The 16,135-nt window shown below is 60.1% G+C and overlaps 1 protein-coding gene across 3 annotated transcripts in view; it reads right to left on the bottom strand.

Annotated features, from left to right (window-relative positions):
• The window catches only part of COL11A2 (collagen type XI alpha 2 chain), a 30,251-nt gene that overhangs the window by 7,351 nt on the left and 6,765 nt on the right, over positions 1–16,135 (bottom strand). For 2 of the 3 annotated variants that reach the window (XM_059702025.1, XM_059702026.1), the window contains 43 exons: positions 12,363–12,422; positions 12,221–12,262; positions 11,985–12,047; positions 11,574–11,648; positions 10,640–10,726; positions 10,324–10,380; positions 10,106–10,159; positions 9,966–10,019; positions 9,816–9,869; positions 9,581–9,634; positions 9,381–9,434; positions 9,258–9,302; positions 9,054–9,107; positions 8,613–8,657; positions 8,380–8,433; positions 8,143–8,187; positions 7,956–8,009; positions 7,673–7,717; positions 7,417–7,470; positions 7,249–7,293; positions 6,991–7,044; positions 6,567–6,674; positions 5,611–5,664; positions 5,343–5,396; positions 5,213–5,257; positions 5,082–5,135; positions 4,958–5,002; positions 4,790–4,843; positions 4,636–4,689; positions 4,350–4,403; positions 3,522–3,629; positions 3,071–3,160; positions 2,841–2,894; positions 2,484–2,591; positions 2,300–2,407; positions 2,045–2,098; positions 1,896–1,949; positions 1,634–1,741; positions 1,436–1,489; positions 1,173–1,226; positions 891–944; positions 707–760; positions 284–391 (listed from right to left, as the gene is read on the bottom strand). In XM_059702025.1, coding sequence (XP_059558008.1) covers positions 284–391; positions 707–760; positions 891–944; positions 1,173–1,226; positions 1,436–1,489; positions 1,634–1,741; positions 1,896–1,949; positions 2,045–2,098; positions 2,300–2,407; positions 2,484–2,591; positions 2,841–2,894; positions 3,071–3,160; positions 3,522–3,629; positions 4,350–4,403; positions 4,636–4,689; positions 4,790–4,843; positions 4,958–5,002; positions 5,082–5,135; positions 5,213–5,257; positions 5,343–5,396; positions 5,611–5,664; positions 6,567–6,674; positions 6,991–7,044; positions 7,249–7,293; positions 7,417–7,470; positions 7,673–7,717; positions 7,956–8,009; positions 8,143–8,187; positions 8,380–8,433; positions 8,613–8,657; positions 9,054–9,107; positions 9,258–9,302; positions 9,381–9,434; positions 9,581–9,634; positions 9,816–9,869; positions 9,966–10,019; positions 10,106–10,159; positions 10,324–10,380; positions 10,640–10,726; positions 11,574–11,648; positions 11,985–12,047; positions 12,221–12,262; positions 12,363–12,422 — 2,679 coding nt within the window. Of the gene's footprint in view, positions 1–283; positions 392–706; positions 761–890; positions 945–1,172; positions 1,227–1,435; positions 1,490–1,633; positions 1,742–1,895; positions 1,950–2,044; positions 2,099–2,299; positions 2,408–2,483; positions 2,592–2,840; positions 2,895–3,070; positions 3,161–3,521; positions 3,630–4,349; positions 4,404–4,635; positions 4,690–4,789; positions 4,844–4,957; positions 5,003–5,081; positions 5,136–5,212; positions 5,258–5,342; positions 5,397–5,610; positions 5,665–6,566; positions 6,675–6,990; positions 7,045–7,248; positions 7,294–7,416; positions 7,471–7,672; positions 7,718–7,955; positions 8,010–8,142; positions 8,188–8,379; positions 8,434–8,612; positions 8,658–9,053; positions 9,108–9,257; positions 9,303–9,380; positions 9,435–9,580; positions 9,635–9,815; positions 9,870–9,965; positions 10,020–10,105; positions 10,160–10,323; positions 10,381–10,639; positions 10,727–11,573; positions 11,649–11,984; positions 12,048–12,220; positions 12,263–12,362; positions 12,423–14,826; positions 15,007–15,682; positions 15,746–16,135 lie in introns of all 3 variants that reach the window. The other variant, XM_059702024.1, reaches the window with a different exon arrangement.

The following is a 16,135-nucleotide window of genomic DNA, read 5'->3' as shown; positions in this document are numbered from 1 at the left end:
GAGGACAAAAGGCAGGCTCACACCGCCTAGCCCACCCCAGACCTCGGGGCACAGCCACTCCCTCTGCGGGCAGTGCCCACCGCACCTCCCCCTTCCCAGGATTAACTAGAGGCCGGCTCGCGTGTCCTCTCGCTCTAGACCCCACAGCCTCCCCAGGAGACCTTACTCCCACAGCCTTCCCCCCAGGTCCCCCCACACTTGGGCTCCCCACACTCCGACCCTCACACACATTCCCAGGCTGCCCAGCCGCAGGACCCTCCTCTCAGCCCCTCCCCCAACTCACAGGGTTCCCTTTGGGGCCGTCGTCCCCGGTGGGGCCTTTGGGCCCTGGTGGTCCCGCCTCTCCCGGCTGCCCGGACTCGCCTTTCTCCCCACGCTCCCCACGTGGGCCCTGGAGGATGAGGGGCAGGTACAGATGGTCCCAAGTGGATCTTGAAGGTCAAGGATGCAGCCCCTGCTTCCAAGACCCCTTCAGCCTCCCCCAGGCCCTCGTGACAGAAGGATGCGCACAGAAAGGCAAGCCCACGACGGTCCCCGGCCCTGCCCTTCCAGGAAAGGGGGCAGGGCTCCCAAAGACCCAGGGACAGGGCCCCATCAAGAAGTCCGGGGCACGGACTGTGGGGCAGCAGAGCAGGTCATGGGAAAAGTGGGGTGGGCTGAGGGGGTGAAAGGGGACGGGGAGCGATACCTCCAAGCCATCACTCACCTTGGCGCCTGGCTCTCCCTGGACCCCGGGAGATCCTGAATCTCCTGGCTCCCCCTGCAAGGAGACTGGGGTCAGAATCCTCCTTCCCCCCAAAACCCCTGATAGTCCCCACACCTCCCTCGCTTCTGACCCCCAACCAAAGTTGGCCGACTCCAGGCCCAGGCCTTTCCCCCTTCCGAGTTACCTTCTCTCCAGGGGGACCCAGGTTCCCAACACCTCCTGGGGGACCTTGAGGACCCTGGAAGAGAACAGAAATAGGGGTCAGAGCTCAGGGGAGGAGGTGCCATCCCAGGGCGGGGCCAGGATGAGGGCCCTCCCCGCACCCGAGGTCTCAGCAGGGAGACAGTGGGAGGCCTTCCCAGAGGTGGCGCCTGAGATGCCTGAGATGAGACCAGAGTTTATGGGGAAAGGGAGGTAGAGGACCGGCCACACTGGTCTGAAGGGACCAGAGGCTGAGAGGACTCACATCAGCTCCATTGGGTCCAGCGGGGCCCCGAGGTCCTGGGGGGCCAGGTGGTCCCTGGGGAGAAACAGATGCACCAGAGCTAGCAGGGAGCAGGGGACACAGCGGGGGGGGGGGGGGGGTGCCCAGGAATGTGGGGGGTTGGGCAGGGCAGAGATCTCGGCAGAGAAGAGGAGGAGGGGCAGGACAGGGAGCAGGGTGCCGGGGTGGGCTGGATGGGGGGGGTGACCAGAGGTGGGGCTGGGGCCAGTTGGGGTCACACTCACCATAGGGCCCACGTCTCCTGTTTCTCCCTTCTCCCCCGAGGGGCCTGGCAAGCCCTGAGCAGGTGTACAGGGCACAGACCCGGGTGAGCAACCGCCCCAGGCCCAGTTCCCTCCCTCAGACCCCACAGGCTTGGCCCCAGTCCTCTCAGAATGGGCTCCTGACCCCAACTCTCAGCCCGTCTCCACCCCCCAGCTCACCTGCAGGCCAATGGGTCCAGGGGGCCCATTGAATCCTCTCGTTCCTTCATCACCTTTGGCTCCAAAGTGTCCCTGAGGTCCCCGGGCCCCGGGCTCCCCATCTGCTCCCTGAAGTGGGGGGGAGGGACAAGGACACCGATGACCACGGTCAGGTGTTCTCCATCCACAAACCCACCCCAAGGTGGCAGCAGGCCCAGAGTGCCTCCTCCCACCCCCATCCCAAAGGCAGGGCTGCCGGGAGCAGGCGGGCGTCACCACTCACCGCGGCTCCAGGCTGCCCCACAGGCCCGATGGGTCCAGGGGGTCCAGGAGGGCCCTGGGAGAGAGGAGAGTCAGACACCCAGACAAGCAGGCCCGGCGGGAATGAGGCCGAGGGCCAGAGGCCAGAACTCAAAGCTCACGGACACTCACATGTTCACCTTTGTTCCCTTTAGTGCCCTTCTGTCCAGGGTCGCCCACCTCACCCTGGAGGAGAGGCAGGTGAGATGTTAGTGGAGGGAGGAGGGGGGGGCAGTGGGAGGCGGGGGAGGGGGGACAGTGGGAGGCGGGGAGGGGGGACAGTAGGAGGCGGGGAGGGGGGACAGTGGGAGGCGGGGAGGGGGGATGTGTCCAGATCTGCAGTGTCATCTGGAAAGAACCTGGGTCCAGAGGCTGTGGTTCCCTCACCTTGTCCCCGTCTTCTCCTGCCCCGCCTGGGGGCCCAGCAGGCCCGGGAAGCCCCACGGGGCCCTGCACCCCATCGCGGCCAGTGGGGCCAATGGGGCCCTTCTCACCCTGTGGAAGTGGAGAGAGGAGTCAGGGCCTGGACGGCCCCTTGCGCGGCGCTGCACAGACCCCCAGCCACACTCACCGGGACACCTTTCTCTCCTGCTGCTCCCGGGGGACCCTGAGGTCCTGGGCGCCCAGGGGGGCCAATGGGTCCCCCGGATCCCGCTGCACCGCGTTCCCCAGGGGAGCCCTAAGAGAGGAAATGCAGTCAGACGCCAAGGAGGAGACCACAGCCTACACACCACAGGACAGGCCCCCCCCCCCCCACCACAGTTCCCAGGAGAAGCGCCCCGAATTGGATGCATTATGTCTGGCCCTGCCATCCGTGCTGTGCCCGCCCCGGCCACCGCCCGGCCACCGAGGTGCAGATGCCGCTCCTCACTCTTCCTCACCCACCCCTTCCTGGTCCTCCCACTGCCCCCAGGGACCCCAGACTCACCGCAGGACCAGGGGGGCCAGCTGGACCTTCATTTCCCTTCAAACCGGCTCCGCCCTATGAACCAGAGATTCGGAGCAACAGATGAGAGACAGGAAGTGGGACAACACGGGGCGGGCCCAGGAGACACGCAGGGTTAGGGGTGGGTCGGGCTCCGAGGGAAGGGAGCGGGGGTTCTGGGGCGCCAGGGCTCACGGGGACTCGTTACAGGCGGTCGCTGGGGTCACACTCACAGCAGTGCCGGGGAGGCCTCTCTCTCCTGGGAAGCCCCTCAGCCCAGCGGGGCCATCCTTCCCTGGGGCCCCAGGAGGGCCCGGGTCTCCCTAGGAGGAAAGGAGAGGTGGTGAGCCATAGCCATGCTCCCAAATCATGCAGAGCGATCTCTGACCCCCTCACATCCCCAACCTGGTCCCCAACTTCCCCTCTGCCCAGCCTCTACTAAACCTTTTTAAAATTGAATTTATTGGGGTGACATTGGCTCGAAAAACCATACAGGTTTTAAGTGTAAACTCAATAAAACAGCGTCTGCACACGCATCGTGCGCCTCTCGCCCCATTTCCCCTGCTTTGCCCACAGTTAGGGGGCGCTTCACGAATTTGCGTGTCGTCCTCGCGCAGGGGCCATGCGGGGCTCCGTGGGTCCCGCTCTAGCTGGTGCGCTGCCGGAGGGAGCACCCGGACTGACCTTCGTGCCTTCTTTTCCAGCTGTTCCCGTCAGTCCTTGCTCTCCAGGGGGCCCTGGGGGGCCTGGGTGACCTCTCTCCCCCATGGGCCCGGTTTCTCCTGCTGCTCCCTGGGAAAGGGGCCGAGAGACTCCAACCTCAGGGATAGCCTTTCATTCCACTGGGCCCAAAGCAGCCCCCCTGGCCACCCTAAACTACCCCCCCGGACCCCTGCACCCCTGCCCAAAGCTGCGGGGTCTCCCGGCCCGCCCCGTGCAGGCCCCGTGAGGAGCACCTGCACCACCTGCCTCAGGTTGGGGACCCGCCTCTCCTCTGAGCCAAGAAGATGAGAACCGGCCCAGGAAACACACGAAGTTCAGCACCAGAGCTCCAGCCCCAGCCCCCACGTGCCCAGCCCCAGCCCCCCACGTGCCCGGCCCCCCACATGACCAGCCCCCAGCCCCCCACATGACCAGCCCCAACCCCCCACGTGCCCAGCCCCAGCCACCCATGTGCCCAGCCCCCCACGTGCCCAGCCCCCAGCCCCCCACGTGCCCAGCCCCCCACGTGCCCAGCACCCACGTGCCTAGCCCCCAGCCCCCCCACGTGCCCAGCCCCCCACGTGCCCAGCCTCCAGCCCCCCACGTGCCCAGCCCCCAGCCCCCCACATGCCCAGCCCCCCACATGCCCAGCCCCCACGTGCCCAGCCTCCAGCCCCCCACGTGCCCAGCCTCCAGCCCCCCACGTGCCCAGCCCCCAGCTCCCCACGTGCCCAGCCCCCAGGCCGGGAAAGGGAGAAGGACGGGGCACTGGCTCCAGGTCGGGGTCCCTCTCTCCAGAGGCAGACGTACCTGAGGCCCCACCACCCCTGGGGGACCAGGCGGGCCGGTCTTCCCTTGGAAACCCTGAGAGAAGAGGAGACGAGAGAGCAGTCAGAACACAGGCGGCCCCTCCCCAGAGGAAGGCAGGGTCACTGTCGTCCTTGCCCGCAGTCGGAGTCCCCCACATGCCCAGCCCCCAGCCCCCCACGTGCACCCGGATGCTCTCCGCTGCCAGGAGAACCCCCCCACACCCCCAGGCGGGCCTTCCCCACGGCTCTGGAGTTTGAGGGCCCGTGGGGGCCCGGCCATCACTTACCACTTCTCCTCTCTGGCCCGGGTGTCCCGGCAGCCCGTCCTTCCCAGAGGGGCCCTGGAAGGGGTGCAGATGCTGGTGAATTCTAGGCAGGGAAGGGAATGGAGAAGAAGGATTCCGAGAACCAAGGTCGGCCAGAGGTCAGAGGTCAGCTTACCGGAGGGCCTTTGGGGCCAGGAAATCCGTTGGGGCCCTGAGGCCCAGGGAGACCCTAGAGACAGAGCTGGGTTGAGTCCTGAGGGTGGGGTGGGATGCTGGGCGGACAGGGAGCTGCTCGCTCAGGCTCCCCGGGGAGCACGGGGCCAGACGCGCCAGCCACACTCACCCTTTCTCCGGGGGGCCCGTGGGGGCCGTCGCCACCCGATGTTCCCTGGGGGGAGACGGAGTTAGAGGGGCTGCGGGGCTGGGCCAAGGGGCAGGCCGCCGAGGGAGCCCTGCGGGCCACTCACCTTAGCTCCAGACTTCCCAGTGGCGCCTCGGGGCCCCCGCTGACCCCGTGGACCCTGGAAGAGGGAGAGGTGTTGTCAGAAAACCAAGGCACCGCTCTAGATCCCGAGCCACAGGTCTCCCCTGCACTCACCGTGGGGCCCCGCTCGCCCCGAGGCCCTGACTTCCCGGACAGGCCCTGGCGGAAGGAAGCAGACAGCACATCACACAGGGCCTGGCTCCCCCCAGAGCAGCCTTCCCTCCGCTCCCTCTTCCCCGCCTACCCGGGCTCCCTTCTCTCCGCCGGCTCCGGGAAAACCAGGAAATCCTAGGGACCCCTGGTGAAGATGGAGAAGGAAAAACATGAAAGTCAGGAAAGGGAGGCCCAGGAAGGCCAGAGGGGCTGGAGAGGTGGGGGGCGTGGTGTGAGGCCTGGCTCCGCGGCAAACCCTGCTGCTCTCGGGCCTGCTCCCTCCCCCGTGGGACCCCACTGCTCTGTCAGCCTGTGTCCTGGGAGGGACAGAGGAGGGTACGAGTGGGGCATCACGTCACCTTGGGACCCTGGCGTCCGGGATAGCCAGGCAGACCAGGAACACCCAGCTTGCCCTGCGGAGGGATGGGGAGCAATGAGGAGCTGGAGGAGCCACAGACACCCCTCCATCCCTGGAGACCCCAACCCTCAGGGGCCGGAGCCACCCCCACCCAGCAACACGCCCATCAGGCCCCAGCCCCTCATCTCCGCCCAGGGCTGCGGCCTGGTAAGCTCTCCTCCCCAGCGGGCTGGGGTCTTGCCTGCCGCTCCAGCTCCATCGGGTCTTAGGGGCTGTGACCTAGTCCCTGCCTGTCACCCTCGGCTCCACCTTCCCCAGCACACGCGCCTGCCCCTGCCCCACACGGCGGGACAGCTCTGCCCTCTGCTCCTGCTCTGCACCCCCACTCACTCCCGTGCACCCCTGCCTCCCACGCTGCAGGGCTGTCAGGAGGCAGCTGTGGGCTGCGCTGGGAGCAGGGATTCTGCAACCTGGCTGCATGGGCTCACACCCTGCTCTGACTCACTGGCTGCACAACTAGGGAGCATCTTAACCTCCTGGGGCCTCTGGGAGGCCAGACGGTGCAGCCTTTGCCCGGGCGTCTCTGATGAGTCCGAGAGCCCGCTCACCCGCTCACCCGCTCCTGCCTCTCCTCTCAGAACTCCCATGCGCGAATCTGGACACATTTGCACTCTGTCCTGCACCTACGGCCACCCTATGGCGGCCTCTATGCCTTGTCCCCATCCATCTGTTGTAAACTCCTAGGACGGGGACTTTTCTTTGACTTCTTATCCATCACCCCTCAAACCGCCAGTGTCCAGGAGGTGCCACATACAGGAGGAGCATAATTAATGCACGGTCGTCTTCGATTGGCTCACTGCTCCAGCTGTTGGCAACCCATGCCCACCCTGATCCCTGGGCCCAGGCCCGCAGCCCTCCATATCCCTGGAGAACACACAGGTCCCTCATCCCCGTCACCTTCTCGCCCATGAGCCCAGTGGGCCCAGGGTCTCCGGTGGGTCCGGTGCGGCCCTTCGGCCCCTCGGGACCATCCTCTCCTCTGGAACCAGGGACTCCGACCTCGCCCTGAGTGAGAGGGTTGAAGAGGTGAGTGTCAGGCTCTGGGGTGGGGCTAGGCCCCAGGGGAGAGGCAGGCCCGGTGAGGCTGTGAGGGTTGGCGGGGGTCCCAGACGCTATTGCACGACAGGGGGCCACAGGTCAGGGAGACTGTTGTGGTTGGAGGGACACAGGCTGTGGGGCTGTTAACCTGCTGGGATCAGGCCTAAAGGGTGCAGAGCACTGGAGACAGGACTCCGGGGTATCAGAGGAATCGGCTGGGGGCTCCAAAGTGAAGGATCATTAGGACGCAGACTTGGGGAGCAGTGTGGGGGTTTCTACTCACCCTGTCACCTTTCACACCCATGTCACCTTTGAACCCAGGGAAGCCATCGTCGCCCTAAAAAAAATTGGGAGAGGACACCCCAGATGGTAGAGGGTCGGGAGGTTAAAATGGAGGGTTCTGGAGAACACGAGTGGAAGGGTGGGTGTCAGGAGCTGGAGGGCAGCAGGGGCAGCAGGAGGGGAGCGAGTGAGGAAGAGGTGACTGAGAGGCTAGTGGAGGCAGAATGGGGGTGTTGGGAAGTCGGGGCACACTGCTCACCTTTTCACCCTTATGACCCTTCAGACCCCGAATTCCGTCCACACCCTGGAGTCAGACAGGGCAGAGACAGAGGTCAGGGCGGGGCTTGGGTTGGAAGGACCGAGCTCCCGAGACCCCGACTGGTTCCCCCGAAAGCAGTCCTTTATCTCCCGGCCTGGGGGTCTTTACCTTGACACCTCGGGGTCCGGGGTACCCGAGAGGGCCCTGAGGTCCAGATGGACCCTGGAACAAGAAAGAGAGGTATCTATAAAGGGTTCGTGGGGTGTCGTCGCGGTAGCCTCAGGGCTTGGGAAATTGGAAGTGACCTCGAAGAAAACAGTCAGAGCCTCGTTAATGATGAGACAAGGGCATCCCAAGGACTTCGCAGGCCAGGGTCTGGGGGGAGAGCCCTTTGGAAGGTGAGAGGAGGCGTGGAAGACCTCACCTGGTTTCCTTTGGTTCCTGGGGGACCTTCCTTCCCGGGGTGACCCTGGGGGGAGGGAAGAAGAATGTGACCACTGGCCCCTGTCACCCTCCTGCACCCCTCTCTATACTTCCTCACCCCAAACTCCCCTGTGACCTGATGAAGCCACTGACCACGGGCAGGTGCCACCGGTGACCTCCCAGTGCAAGGGACACACGGACGGATAGTCACTGAGGGCCCTTGGAGGCCACCAGGTGGGGTGGAAGGTCAAGGGGTATTTGGAAGAAGAAGTGGGTCCACTCACCGGGAGTCCGTCTGAGCCAGGCATGCCGGGGAGCCCTGGTTTCCCCAGAGGACCCTGCAGGAAGGCGAGGGGGTTCAGGGTCACCAAAGAGGTCAGGTCTGAACACGGCCAAGTCCCAGCCAGACATTTAGGCCGTCCCGGCACCCGCCCCGGCACATCCCTGCTCCCAGATCATTTAGTCTCTCACCTTCTCTCCATGAGGGCCGATGGCACCCTGAGGCCCAGGGAGGCCCTATATGCAGGGAGAAAGAAGTCACACGGGCCCCGAAGCGGGGGGCGCTCTCTCCTCCAGCCAGCACCCCCCTTCAGAGCATGAGCAGTGAAGACTGGAGACCCTTAATTTCCTGTCCCCGTTCGGGTCTGACCCACGTGGAAGCCCAGGGGAAGTCGCTAAAGTTGGGGGGGGAGTGGACAGACCACTCACCTGGGTCCCAGGAGTTCCCTGCTGTCCGGGAGGTCCCGGCTCCCCTTGGGGTCCCTAGAAACAGGCGACCAGGAGGGTCAGAGGAGATGGTGGCAAAACATATGGTGAAGAGCTGAGTCCCAGCAGGAGTATCCAGAGGGCGAGAACCAGAGGGGCAGGGCTCCGAGTGGGGCAAAGGGAGCAGGACGCTGGCAGGCCAAGGGTCGGGTGGAGTCTCCGTGCCTATCACTCACCAAGCTCCCTTTGGGACCATGGGGACCATCCATGCCTCGGACGCCCTGAAACATGAGAGGGGTGTGAGCAGGAAGGCAGCCCACACGGGAGGCCCTGTGGTTCCCGAGGGTGAGGGTGGGACAGGGCAGAGGAGCACGGGTCAGTCCTCCCGTTCATCCCAGACCTAAGCAAACACAGCCGGCCCAGACCCGCAGGGCGTGGGCCTGTGGGTTTGTGGGTTTTTGTTTTGTTTCTCTTGAGGGTTTTTTTTTTTTTTACTGTTCTCAGAGCCTTTGGTGCCCCACACCATAAGCCCTAAAAAGGGCCCGTGGGGGCAGAGGCTGAAGCGGGACTGGGGGTGCGGCAAGGGGGAACTGGAGGGGAGGTGGGGCAGTTAGGAAGATGAGATTTGGAGAAGTCAGGGGTCAGATCAGGGTCAGAAGTCAGGGGCCGTCACTTACCGGGGGTCCAGGGATACCAGGTGGGCCTTTGGGGCCAAGGAGACCTCGAGGTCCCTACACTCAGGTGAGGAGAGGATAAGGATGCATGAGTGAGAGGAAAGGTGTCTCTTTCACATGTGTGTCCCTCCTCTGGCATTCCCAGAGCCCTCCTCACTCCCACCCTCCTTCCCCACACCCCTGCAACCTGACCCCCTGGACACTCACCGACTCTCCAGGCAGCCCCCGAGGCCCAATCTCCCCATCGTCTCCCTGGAGAAGGAGGACATGGTGAAGTGGCCTCACCTTCTAGGCCTCCCCCACACCAGCCCCGGCCCTGGCCACACTCACCCGCTCTCCATCCTCGCCAGGGGGGCCAGGAAGGCCGTGGACACCAGTATCTCCCTGGAAAATAGGTAAGAGGGGCTTCAGAGCTCCCCACACAGACACCGACCCTCTTCAACTAACCAACCAGTTTCATCCATTGAGCTCCTGCGGAGACCCTCAGCCCCCTCCCCTTGCCGTGAGATCCCTACCCCCAATATACTCACCCTGTGTCCCTTCTCCCCAGGAAGCCCTGGGAGCCCATCAAAGCCTCGGTCGCCCTAGGGGAAAGAGGGGCACCCTGTGTGAAGCCCCAGTCCCTTTCCCTCCCCACCCCTCCCTCTGTGTCCTGAGTGGGGAGGTGCCACTTCATGAGGGAACCCTGGGAACTCAGTCACCCTGAAAACGAATGAGCTCAGATGGGGCTGGAGCTGAGCATCAGAGAGAGGCCCAGCCTGTCACCTTTACTCCAGGTTCTCCAGGCATCCCTCGGGCTCCATCAGCACCCGCTCGGCCCTGCAGAGGCACGGGCAATGTCAGAGCAAGCAGGGGACAGTCCTCACACTGTGTGCCCCATCTCCCACCACACCCACCCCACGCTCCGGCACTCACCCTCCGCCCAGCCTTGCCGGGAGGGCCTGTGAGGCCCTGAGGTCCTCTGGGGCCCTGATGAGGGAAAGTTGAGGTCAGGGCTATGGCCATAGACAGAGGAGGAGGCACTGGGTTGGGAATCAAATGGGTGGGGATGTCACCTGAGGTCCTAGGTCTCCAGATTCTCCCTTCAGACCAGGACTCCCAGGTTGTCCCTGTGAGAGAAGAGAGGTTGGCTATATTGAAGGACATATCCAACAGTGACCTCAAAACCTCCCCAAATGAAGCAAAATGACTTTTGGATTTGGGCCCTTTCCAGAACTACCCATACCCCCACACACAAATAAAGAACCTCCTACCCCACACCCCATTCGCTCACCAAGGGTCCAGGGCGACCTGTGTATCCCATGGGTCCAGGGGGTCCACGGAGCGCCAGCTAGGAGACAGCAGACACAGCAGAGCTGAGAAGAGGCAGCTGGAAAACTCCCATCACCAGGGCACCCTCCACATTCCCCCTTCCACTCCTGATCCTTGTATCACTGCCTTATGTGCTCCCCGACCTCCCTCTCAGCCTCAAACCAACCCAGACCTTCCCTTCCCTGTATCCCTCCAGCCTACCCTTCCAACCCCTGCTAGAGTCTTCCCTTTCCCACCCCTCCCCTCCCTCCACCAAGATGCTCTCCAGCCCTACTCACCCGAGCCTGCTGCAGAATCGCCTGGGCCTGAGCCTCCTGGGCAGCCACCACAGGGCCCTTGTCTCCCCCACCACTGCCAAACCGGAACTGGTGGGCAAGGAGAGAAGGTCCAGGTTCTCTTCCAGGAAATCCCTGGGACCTTCCCAGCCAGAGGTGTCCTCCAGCATTTCTGCCCCATCTCCCAGGCCCAGACACACACACACACACACACACACACACACACACACACACACACACATACACAGGCCCCATGCCCTCTTCCAGCATCTTCTAGTGGAGGTTTTCAGATAATCACTTAGAGCAGCGGTTCTCAACCTGTGGGTCGTGACCCCTTTGGGGGTCGAACAACCATTTCAACAGGGGTCGCCTAAGACCATCGGAAAACACATATATAATTACATATTGTTTTTGTGATGAATCACTATGCTTTCATTATGTTCAATTTGTAACAATGAAAATACATCCTGCATATCAGATATTTACATGACGATTCAAAACAGTAGCAAAATTACAGTTATGAAGTAGCAACAAAAAGAATTTTATGGTTGGGGGTCACCACAACATGAGGAACTGTACTAAAGGGTCGCGGCATTAGGAAGGTTGAGAACCACTGACTTAGAGGTTTTCAGAAACTCAGCTTCTATCCTCCTCCCCCGATGTCTAGCCTCTTCCTCCAAAGACTCTCCTTTGGGTTCTAGATCCCCTGAAATATAGAATTTTCTGCTCCATTCTAGAAGATCCAAGTTTGATTCTAGATCATGTTTGGCTCTAGGTCATCTAATGAGGCCCTCGTCACCTCCACCAAGAGATCGATCTCTTTGCATTGATGGTCTTTAGAGACTCCTCAGCTTTCCTGGCCTTCTGGTTCTTGGTGACACAACACAATTCCCCTGCCCTCCCCAGCAGCCCATTCCAAAGCCCAGAAGACACTCACTGGGAGCATGAGAGATGTGCCGGGAGGGCCAGGGGCCCCATCTGATCCAGGGAGCCCTGCTCGGCCAGGAGGGCCCTGGAGTGGGGAGAGAAGGAGAAGGAGAGGTGACAGATAGGGGAATATTAGGCCTAGAGACCTTTGGGAACCCCCCTCAACAGGACAAATGCAGACTTCCCTAGATCTTTCCTGAGCCCCACCCCAACCCCCTGGAGAAAAATCAGGGTAAGACACCAGACTACTGTCCTCCTCCCCAACCAGTCTGCCCTACTTTGCAAGTGCTGGGGAGCACACCAGTCCCTTGTTCATTGATCAGCCAGCTAATGAGAAATTACTAAGCATGTGGCCCCATTAGGAACTAGTGGCTCCTCTGCAGTGCCCCCCCCACCCCCCATACAGAAGGCACTCCCTTACCCTCTCGCCAGGGTCTCCAACTGGGCCTGGGTTGCCCTGGATGCCAGGGGGGCCAGTCAATCCCTGAGGAACAAAAGAGGAAGGGGTCAGTTGTGGGCATTCAGAGAGAAAAGGGGTATGTAGCTGAGGGGTGGTCTCTACAGAAGAGAGAGCTCGGATGTAAGAATGCTCTGGGGTTCTGAGAAGGAGGCCTGGGCACACATGGGGAAGACATGCATGAGAGTGTACAGACTCACCGCAGGGCCTTCTGGGCCAGGCGGCCCCTCCACTAGCATACCCTGCAGAGTCAAACGTTAAAAGTCAGAGGCTACAGGACTAGCACCCCTGCCTTCTTCCCTTCTTCCCACTGCCCTCAGCTCAATGACCAGAGTGACTTACAGGTTCCAGAACTGCAGGCTCCCCCTTCTCTCCCTTCAGCCCCCGGGGTCCATGGGCAGCCTGAGGGAGACACACATGTAACCCCCAGTGGGGCCTGTGAGCAGCCAGGACACAGGGACTCCTCCCATCCCAACTCTCACCTTTATTCTCAGGTCTTCTGGAGGCCTCCTTGAGTCTACCTCCCACCCCAACCCTCCCCCAAGACTCTCTTCACAGACCTCCAGGCCTGCCAAGGAGACCTCAGGGCTCCCCACCCCCCGATTCTCAGCCCCACCTCAGCAAGGCAACCTCCTCACCTCCCTGAGAACTTCTTTCAGGAAGGTCCCCACATGTTTCCTGGGTATCTGAACCCCCCAACCTTCCCAAAGCCTCTTCTGGAGGACCCCACCCTATCCTCCAAACTTTCTCTGACCCCAGGCATCCTGAGAACTTTAGGAAACCATCAACTTCCTCACCCTTACTCCAATCCACCAGATAAGAAGCTCTCCAAGATTGTGGATAGATTTTTATTGGAGTCTGAGGGGAGAGTATGGAGCCATATGAGAATCTGATGTAATCTATAGTCTTCAGAAAAAATGTATGCCCTTATGCACAGAATTTTCCCTAGAATTTCAAGGAGTTCACAAGCTAAGAACTCCTTGGAGGGAAAACATACATACTCTAAGTAGATTTGGAGGGCAATCCCCACTGATATCTGAAACTTCCACCCCATAATAGGTTTTTTAAAAAAATACAGCTCTTGTCCTAGCTGGCTTGGTTCGGTGGATAGAGCGTCAGCCTGTGGACCAAAGGGTACCAGGCTCGATTCTGGTCAAGAGCATATACCTCGGTTGCAGGCTCCTCCCCAGCCCGGGCCCTGGTCAGGCTCATGCAGGAGGCAACCAATCGATGTGTTTCTCTCACATCGATGCTTCTCTTCGTCTTTCCCTCTCTCTTCCACTCTCCCTAAAAATCAGTGGAAAAATATCCTCAGGTGAGGATTAACAGCAAAAAATACAGCTCTTGGGCCACGTTACTCAAGCTTCAGAGCAGGTCCCCCTCAAGTCCCCACAGTTCCGCTCTCAGCAAGGACACTATACTCTCACTCTGGTGCTCATTTGTACTCCAAGCATAGCAGTTGCCTCTGTTCCACACTTCTATTCACAACCCCCCCCCCCCCCAACTCTAGGGCCAGAACCAAGACAAGGACAGGGAGAACAGAGGACATTCACCACCACCCGCAACTCTCCCAACAAACACCATCAGAATGCCCCCCACCTCCATCCTGACCGAACAGTAATGATCAATTTCCAAACTCTCCCATATTACAGATCAACCTCAAATTTCCAGAAAGCAGCATAAAAGAAAGACAGCAGAGGGTAAAGGGTGGCAATGTTAGAGAAAGGAGGTATGGGACGATGCAGCAGGGTAGAGAAGGCAGCTCTAACTGCAAGACAGGCAAAAGGTGAAGTGGAGTGGACAGGAAATATCCTATCTAAGAGGGAGTGGTTGAAGCCATGGGGAACAATTAAGGGAGACAGAATGAAGGGACAAACACTTGGAAGCAAGAATGATGCCAGGGCCAAGAAAAATTAAACATGGCCAAAATGGCTAGAAAGTGAACTGAACAAACAGGAAGTGGTTGGATAGACAGGAAGCAGCCAAGAAAAGAGACTTCAGGAAGTGGACCTTCAACGACACCCTGGCTACCATGACCAGTGGAAGAAATTCAGAAAACAGACAGAAAGTGATTCCTGGATAGGAGCTGATGACAATGCAAGAGAATTCTTCCAGAAAACACAAGCATCAAAGTGAGTACACACAGGAAGTGATCATGACAAATATCTAGGCCCACAATGGACACTTTATGATTTGGATGACCTGAGACACACTGGAAGTAGCTTACTGTCAAAGGAAACTGTCACGGAAAGCATGACAACTAGAGTCGAAACACAAATAATAAGTCCCTTTCTGTCCAATACGGCACAGTCACCAAGACAGATGGCATGGCTAGAGAAGAGAGGAAGGGACAGACAGGTTAGAAAGTGAGACATAGGAAATTAGATCATTTGGCAGCAACATGGATAAGAAAATTGTTTTGATCAAGAAAAAATGATGGAGACAGACTCAAAATGGACACAAGGTAGGGCTTATTGACCAAAAGCTTTATGAAATCCAGCTTGATTGAGACAGGAAGCGACCAAAAAGGCAGCAAGTGGCCAAAAAGACAAGAAGTGGCCATAATATATATTTTAAATCCCATTGCCCTAGGCAGAAGGATTCATAAGGAGTCACAGGGTAAGATATATCACAAGGGAAGGAAGGAAGGAGTATGTTCAAGCAACATATACATCTTATGTGGACAGAAAATGGCAAACCACCAGTGGGAAGCAGTTCAGAGCCAACAGACAAGAATCAAAAACAACAAGAAGCAATTCTGTAGCTCCCACTGGAGGTCAAGAGAAGAGGAGCCCCTTGCACTTACGGCTCCTGAGTGGGCTGTCTCCGCAGAGAGGGCAGGGCCAAGTTCCGTCTCCTCACGGTAATCGTCCCCATAGCCATAGGTGTAATCGTAGGGCCCTGCTGGGGGGTCTGTGCCACCCTCCCCATATTCCTCTGTCAGGAACCTGTCAGCTGTGGAGGGGACCTGGAGATCTGTCTGCTCCTTCCCGGGGATGGGGATGGGGAGGGAGAGGGGTAGACGGGGGCATTAGGGCTGAGAGGAGTTTTTCCCTGGACCCCAGGTGTGACAACTCCTAGCCCAAAGGATGCTGAGGGTAATTGGGACTGGAGTTTCTCTCCCAAGAAGAGCAAGGGAAGCAGTTGTGTAGATAGGTGATGGCCATCAAAGACCCGAAATCGGGAGAGATGTCCAGAATACGGGCTTGGTAGAAGACGTGGTGCACAACAAGAAGGGTGGCCGGAGGGCTGGACACAGAGTGGACAGTCCATGGACATAATGATAGACAATAGAGTCCAGGAAATGACCAAAGAAATGGATGGAAAGAAAGGTAGAAGAGAAGAAATGATAGCACTGGACAGAAAGTGGCTCCTAGGAACAGAACATGACACAGGAAGTAAAACATCTGACACCAACACGGAGAGGCGGCTACTCCAGAATCAAGGAATAATGAAAGGAGACAAGGACACTAAAGGAAAATGGCTGTACTGAGAGACGAGCAGACCCACTGGTCTGGGAGGACCAGGAGACAGAAGGCCGTAGTGGATATGACAAAGAGCCCTCCGGCCAGAGGGGAGCTGACTCATCCAGATGACAGGGGGCCTGAGGGGTGGGTCACAGCCACCCACTGCCCCCCGCTGGGTGGGGGGGATGGAGTTACCTCCTCAGGGGGTGGCAAGGGGCTGGACTCCAGGATTCCTTCCTCTTCTCCGGGGGTGGGGTACTAATCCCAAGGGGAGGGGGAAGAGGACCGTGGGGATGGGGTGGGAGGAAGAAGAGCGGTTAGCAAGAAGGAAGGCAAAGCAGCACCCTGTCCCTGGCGGAGGGCAGTGTCTCTGTGTGGGGGGGGGTGGGGGAAATCGCAGATCTTGCAGCCCCTTTGGAGGGAGGACAGCTGAGGGAGAATGATTCTCCCAGGTCCTAAAGATTTGGGGGCAAAGATCTGGATGCCCCGGCTCTACCTGCCGGTAACTGCTGCCTCTGGTCCTGGGGGGGCCCCGGGCAGTGGGGGGAGCTGCCCGTCGGGCTGGGCGCCGGGAGGGGGAAGGCTGGCCCCGCGCTGGCCCAGAACCTCCAATTCGAGAGGATCTCCAGCCTGATGAGGGGGCTGCGG

This window comes from Myotis daubentonii, chromosome 6, assembly GCF_963259705.1.
Source record: "Myotis daubentonii chromosome 6, mMyoDau2.1, whole genome shotgun sequence".
Taxonomy (NCBI): Eukaryota; Metazoa; Chordata; class Mammalia; order Chiroptera; family Vespertilionidae; genus Myotis; species Myotis daubentonii.
This window is presented reverse-complemented; position numbering and strand designations above follow the sequence as displayed.